The 7,413-nt window shown below is 43.9% G+C and overlaps 1 protein-coding gene across 1 annotated transcript in view; it reads left to right on the forward strand.

Annotated features, from left to right (window-relative positions):
* The window catches only part of fat1a (FAT atypical cadherin 1a), a 136,312-nt gene that overhangs the window by 100,318 nt on the left and 28,581 nt on the right, over nucleotides 1-7,413 (forward strand). The window contains 1 exon segment of the mRNA XM_084318023.1: nucleotides 5,256-5,645. Coding sequence (XP_084174149.1) covers nucleotides 5,256-5,645 — 390 coding nt within the window.

The raw sequence follows: 7,413 nt of genomic DNA on the forward strand, positions 1-7,413 counted from the left end.
GCAAAGCCTAATAAAAGTGCAATAAACAAAACGGATACATTCACTGTGTGTTCTGCCTGTCATTTGTTGATGAAACAAAACTAACATCAACACAAGTGACCACCAAGAGCGGATAGTTTAGTCTAAAAAACGATCGGTAGCATTGTTAGCTGCATGCTAACGTCAATGGAGTATGCCATTATAACAATATAGCATTGTGGCTAGAAGCTAACGTTAGCTCACGCTACTTAGCCAGCAGCAAAACTGATGATATCGCGAGCTATCAGTAGTTAGATAACATTAGAGACAACGCTGTGTGTATTAAACAAAGGTGAATAGATGACTGGGCCATTTTGTTTAATGCTTGTTAAGTTGAAAGAGGAACTCTGAGGTAACAGGGTCTGAATCCTGATAGCTCACGTTAGCCAGCTGCTCATGCAATCGGTAATGCTAGCAGAATGAATGGATGTAAACTTTATTTAACATATTGCATATGGGTACAATACAATACGGCTCAATACAAACAATTGTTAAGGGAATGCAGACTGTTGTAGCTTGGACTGGGGTCCTTATAACAATAACTTGACAACACATGGTAGCTGAAGCTATTTGGGACACGGAGCTCTGTCCCAAACACACACACTGTTGTCACCGGAAGGGCACGCAGATGGTATCTAGTCTACTGCGCATGGGCGTTTTCGCAACAACTGCTCCGTGCTGACTACACGCTGTTGTCGACTCGTTTTTTTTGCGTATCTCCAAACGCAAACACAATTTTGCGTTTCAGCCGTATCCAAAAAAAAACGCCAAAAAACGCATTTCTGTGTAGATAGGACATGAAACGTCGTCAAAAACGTATAAAAAAAACGCCAGGAATACACTAGTCTAACCATAGCCTGAGAGTCACAGACAGGGCCTGTAAGCAGATAAGACAGGAGAGAGAGTGTTCATTTAAAGCCGTAGGCAACCTCTATATCGGGTCAGAGGTTACAGCGGCTGGCATCGCTTAGTAACGAGAGATTGGGCGTTGCTATGGCTAACAGCCGTTGCTAGGGAAATATACTTAGCTGTGTGTTCTTCCGGGTTGAGACAGACGTGGTGGCGACGGCGAGACGGATCACACCGACAGAGCTCCCAACTCTCTGCAAGGGTTGGGAGGGGGAAGGGCGATAGCTAGCTCCGGCTAACAGGACAGGCTTCGGCTAGGGAGCTAGGCCGCAACCATCAAGAGAGAGATAGAATTATTAATCTAGTTTCTTCACCTTTCAAAGAATTTCAATTTGTTTAGTTTTGTACGAGACCTTTTGTTTATGAAAATAAACATAACCATCAAGGAAAGAAATCACGTTTCCAGTGTTAATTCTTCTGTTTACGGATGTATCGATGGGGTGATACAGTGTGTGACAGCCAGTAAGATTGCCATCAACCAACAAATGACTACAAACACAACGCAGAGAGATTTCACAGAATGCCAGATGAAGGGTTGATAAGGCTGAAAACACAACAAATCATACAATTGGTACTATGGATGTGCATAACGGTTATTCTGAGGGCCAACTATCCGCTGTCCAGGTTCCAAGTGGTCTGTCGTGATAGCTAACTATCCAGGGCTGCCGCATGCCACGCATAATCTATCACGTTTTCCCACACAGAAAATGTATCAGGAATAAATAAAAAAAAACGGGCCGATTAGCAGAATCAATAACGGTATTGGTATCAATAAAACCAACCTATTCCCATCCCTAGTGCTTAGTGCTGCTCAAATGGATCTTCTCACGTTTCTTCAGATGATGAAAAAAGACATGGTCCAAAATGTATATGAATTGGAATGGATGACGATTAGCGATAGTAAAAAATTGAAAGATTGAGAAAATTGGAGCTTCGCACTTGGAGTCCGCGCGGACCTCCGCGGAGTCCGTTCCGCGTACGTTCTGCTCGACTATGGGAGGGCCTTAAGGGTTAAACACCACGGAAACCCCAAAACCACGACTTTCCACATTTGATTGATTTGATTCGATTGAAACGTCTCTGCCGCTGAAGAGTGTTTCCGTGTAACTTTTTTAAAAGCTTTTGTTTGTAAATACCGGAAGCCCTATCCTGGTATGGCAAAGCGACGTATTCATTTGAAAGAAATGACATAGCACCCACATACTTTTCATTTGATGAATAACGAGGTCAGACACGGGGCAGTGGAGAAGTCGGAGGAAACGGGAGAATGCTGAGAAGTCATTACACCATTGTTTTCTACAGTTAAACTGGCTACAGTGGTGACTCGCAGCACAGCGGTGATTATCTTTCCATTTTAGATTCCCGTCGCGCTAAACGATGAGATGGGGGGGGGGGGGGGGATAGAGGACGTGGGGATTTCATGAATGATCAACCCTTCAAATTAAAAGCTCCATTACACTCTAATGAAATTCTTTTCTCCTCGAGCACTGAATTCTCAAACGGCCCCCGATAGCAATTTTTCTATTCGCCTGGTGTTGAGCCACGAGCGACAAACTGCTTCGCCGGTTTTCCTTTTATTTATTTCAGCACGTCTCGGGCCCAAGTGGGGAGCAACTGCCATGAAATAACAACTTTGGGGAAAGAAACTTTTCGCTAATGGAGAAGACGGAGTATTGAAACCCTGCCGGCGTAACTGTTATTACAACTCCTGGACCATTTATCTTTGGGCTTGCACTTGCCACTCCTAATTACTCCCTCAGTTTAGCCGGGGCACAGGGGCATTCTAGTTTAGAGAACCACGGTAGCCGGTTCACTTCCAGAAAACTCTCTCTACCCCCCCCCTCTCTCTCTCTTTCTCTCGCTCTCTCTCCTGCCTTCCACCCCTTCAGGTGAACTGACAGTTTGACAGAATGAATGCGTCGCTCAGACTGAAATGTCGCACGGCGCAAGGAGAAGGTGAAGGGTGTTGAGACATTTCCTCCCAGAGGCTGAAATTCACCTCCCAATTTGAACATCAATGATGAGGTTACTGGAAGGAGGGGTCGGGAAACGAGGCTGAAGCCGAGGGCAGAGATTATCTAGAGTTAACGCTATGCAGACTGAGCGAGGAGGAGATGATTGAATCTGCATTCCCCCCCCCCCCACGTATCTGCTGTAGTTATCAAGCACACTTCAATATGTAAAAATGGTATGCGTTGTGTCTGTACAGTGTTATGTTCATTACGTGTGCTTCAAGTGCAACTGCGATAGCCTCACCTTCACACCCACACACACACACACACACACACACACACACACACGCAGAGAGCTATTTTTAATGAGGAATAAGCGTTATAGGCCAGGCACAGGTCATTCACCTCGCTTCGCAGCTGATCATCATCAGTATGCACAGAGTCACGCTCTGACGTTACACACATACTGATTATCAGCTGCGAAGCGAGGGATGCGAGGCGTGCAATGACCTGAGAAATGTACGTATTTTTCCTATGCAACTCAAACATCACTGAAATAAGATAAGATATTCCTTTATTGATACCCTTGGGGAAATGCAGGCATCATAGCAACATGGGGGAGGGGGAGGGGAGGTACAGGTAGTAAAAAAAGCTGTGTAAACAATATAACAAATCAATATAATTAACTCTGGACATGTGCATATGGGCAACAAGGTTATATTTGCCCTACAATAAATAGTTACAATATATAATCTAATAATAATCCAATAATCTAAATCTAATCTAATATATAATCTGAAAAAAAAACGAAATACTAAATATATGCAATATATAATCTAATAATCCAATAATCTAATCTAATATATAATCAAAAAATGCTAAATGCTAAATATATTATCTGATGAAGTATAGTACTATTGAAAATGAAGAAGTACTATTCGACTCTCTTGTCTATGTTGACTCATTCTTCTGTTCTCTGCCACGGCTGCTTATCACTATGCTGTCTGCCTTCCTGCGTGATTGGATGATTTCCGGTGCTCACCTCCCTTGGACCCATTGGCCGGCTGCAGTGGCCTTGGCAGGTGTCATCATTGTGCTAAGAACCAGACAGATAAATTAACCCAGACTGTGTCCTTGTGTCTGTGTGATACGTTATGCCAGTATAATGAGTATATATAGTCTTTCTGTTTCTCCTTTGCCCGTTTCTTGTCTTGTCTCGTAAACCCACGCACTTGTGTGATTGTGGTTGACTTCTGTGTCGTTCTCACACACTGTCGGTGTCTCAACGCGTCCTTGTCCTTTTTGTCTCACAATTCAGGGACATGGAATGGGTTTAATCTGTACTGCTCGATATATTGTTACACTACTATGCAAACGTCTTCTGGTACGCCAGTTACTTGCATTAAACCTTGAAGATGTTCAGTCTTTCAGGCTTTACTGTACAACAAAGCCATCACTGTTGTACCATTGTTTCTTTGTTTGAGCAGGTAGAACCCCCCCCCCCCCATGATTTTAGTTGTGAGAGGAGCATGATTTAGTGGCAGAAATGAATATTGCTGATCGCTAAATGTGGTGCAATTCACTTAACCACCATTAAGCAACCCTCTCAAGAGTAATCTAGCCTGATAAAGGGAATGGGGGGGGGGGGGGGGGGGGGACCATATAAGCAGGCCTTCCAGCTGGCAGTTTCCCCAAATCACTAATGAGATACACAGAAGGAGGGGACACTTACCTGATAAATTAGATTATAACGGTGTATTCTAAATGGGGGCCACCGGCATAAAGAGGCATTATGATTATCATTGTGATTTGTCTGTGTCTTGTTGTTGGGAGCCAGTTGCTAGTGGGAGGAGAGATGAGTTATGAGAATGGCGTGGATAAGATGTTTGCCTCGCTTGTTTATGGGAGGCCCGTGAAAAATGGACGTGTTAAAATCAAGAACTGGAGAGGTATCGTGCAAGATGCCATGCGGTCCATTACTTTGAACGTAATTACCATTTGTCGTGTGGCAGTGAAAGGATTAACCTTCTGTAGTGTGGTTGTGAAAGGATTAACCCTTTGGCAGTGTGATAGTGAAAGGGTTAACATTATGTAGTGTGGTTGTGAAAGGGTTAACACTTTGTCGTGTGGCAGTGAAAGGGTTAACGTGCTGTATTGTCGCTGTGAAAGGGTTAACCCTTTGGTAGTGTGGCAGTGCACGGGTTAACCGTCTGTAGTGTGGTTGTGAAAGGGTTAACCCTTTGTCGTGTGGCAGTGAAAGGATTAAAATAGAACTGGAGAGGTTTCCTGCGAGACGCCACGCGGTGACATACATCAACATAAACACCAGCGAATAAAACAAAAGTGTCTTAACGTCACTTAACTCTGTCCTCCCAGGTTTAAACGGCGACATCCTCTACTCGCTGGCCGACTCCGCGGACGGCTACTTCTCCATCGACGAGCGCACCGGCGTGGTGAGCCTGGAGCGGCCCCTGGACCGCGAGGTGCAGGCGGTGTACGAGCTCCGGGCGCGCGCCAGCGACCGGGGCTCCCCGCGGCGCCTCTCCTCGCTCTGCCAGGTGGTGGTCTCCGTGTTGGACATCAACGACAACCCGCCGGTGTTCGAGCACCGCGAGTACGTGGCCACCCTGCCCGAGGACGTGGCCGTGGGCACGCAGGCGCTGCGGGTTCAGGCGGCCAGCCGGGACATCGAGGCCAACGGGGAGATCTCCTACGCCCTCGTCAGCGGGAACGAGCACGGCATGTTCAGCGTCGACCCTCACACGGGTATGTATTGATCGATTGATTGATTGATCGCCAATGTTATTAACATGTTATTAACAGATTGCAGAATGGGTACAATACAGTACGGCTCAATACACACAATTGTTAAGGAGATGCAGACCAGAGAAAGACTTTCGTCTTGTTTACATCAGGGTCCCCCGTTTTCAATTCATCATCAACATTTATGACATACACGACATACAGATAAACAGTACTGTTTCATCAAGACATTTATAACATACAAGATATACAAATATACAGTACTGTTTATTTACAGACAGAGTTTCTATAAGGGAATAGATACATTTGAGGGGGAGGAAACTGTACATTGGGGGGGGTTGGGTGGGGGGGGGGGGGTTTGGACATTTACCGGGGCCCGTTTCGAATTGCAGCCTCCCGTAGGTGCTCTTTGAGAGCGGTTTTGAAGGTGGAATGTAGCCATTTTATAAACGTCCGACTCTTCTTCCGCTAGCGCTGGTTATATGGCGATGGTCTAACGATACTTGGCGATGCGCGTTATTTCTCACTTTGATATTTGTTTCCTTTTTTATGTTATGGAAAAGGTTCATTCCATTTTATATGTGTTTATATTTGACATACATGTCATTGACAATGATATTGTAAAAATTTGCCTTTTGTGAGAATCCTCACTGGTATACCTTGAAATACTGTATTTCTGTCATTCTCCCTTCATTCTTACTGTATTTCTGTCATCTCCCTTCATTTCTACTGTATGTATGTCATCTCCCTTCATTCCTACTGTATTTATGTCATTATCCCTTCATTCCTACTGTATGTCTGTCATCAACCTTCATTCCTACTGTATGTCTGTCATCTCCCTTCATTCCTACTGTATTTATGTCATTATCCCTTCATTCCTACTGTATGTCTGTCACCTCCCTTCATTCCTACTGTATTTCTGTCATCTCCCTTAATTCCTACTGTATTTATGTCATTCTCCCTTCATTCCTACTGTATTTATGTCATTCTCCCTTCATTCCTACTGTATTTCTGTCATTTCCCCTTCATTCCTACTGTATTTCTGTCATTCTCCCTTCATTCCTACTGTATTTCTGTCATTCTCCCTTCATTCCTACTGTATTTCTGTCATTCTCCCTTCATTCCTACTGTATTTTTGTCATTCTCCCTTCATTCCTACTGTATTTTTGTCATTCTCCCTTCATTCCTACTGTATTTCTGTCATCCCCTCATTCCTACTGTATTTATGTCATTCTCCCTTCATTCCTACTGTATTTCTGTCATTCTCCCCTCATTCCTACTCAGGGTTTGCACAAGGTCCTTGAAGTGCTTAAAGTGTTTGATTATTTACCCTAATAAGTCTAGGCCTGGGATTCCTTGAAACCAACCCACTTAAAAAGTCCTTGAAATTCAAATAAACCATTCGCATTGAATGTTTTTTTCATCCATGATCAAATTATTCTGAATCAAGCAATAGATCTTTTTTTCTTCTGTTTTTAATCAAATCTGACGAGTCGCTGTCTCGCACGCTCCAACTGCTTTTCCTCATTTCTTCACGTGTGATGCTCTAGCTTGCTCTAGCTGGCAAGCAGGCCAAGAAGATAAAAATGACAGCATTTAGAAGTAGGGATGCTCGATATTGGCTTTTTTACCGATACCGATATTCCGATATTGTCCAACTCTTAATTTCCGATAACGATATCAACCGATATCAACCGATACCGATATATGCAGGGTTTCCCTGTCCAAAAAACTGAATAATTTCAGGTAACTAATAATTTCACTGGATATA

Source organism: Notolepis coatsorum (genome assembly GCF_963971535.1).
Source record: "Notolepis coatsorum genome assembly, chromosome: 7".
Taxonomy (NCBI): domain Eukaryota; kingdom Metazoa; phylum Chordata; class Actinopteri; order Aulopiformes; family Paralepididae; genus Notolepis; species Notolepis coatsorum.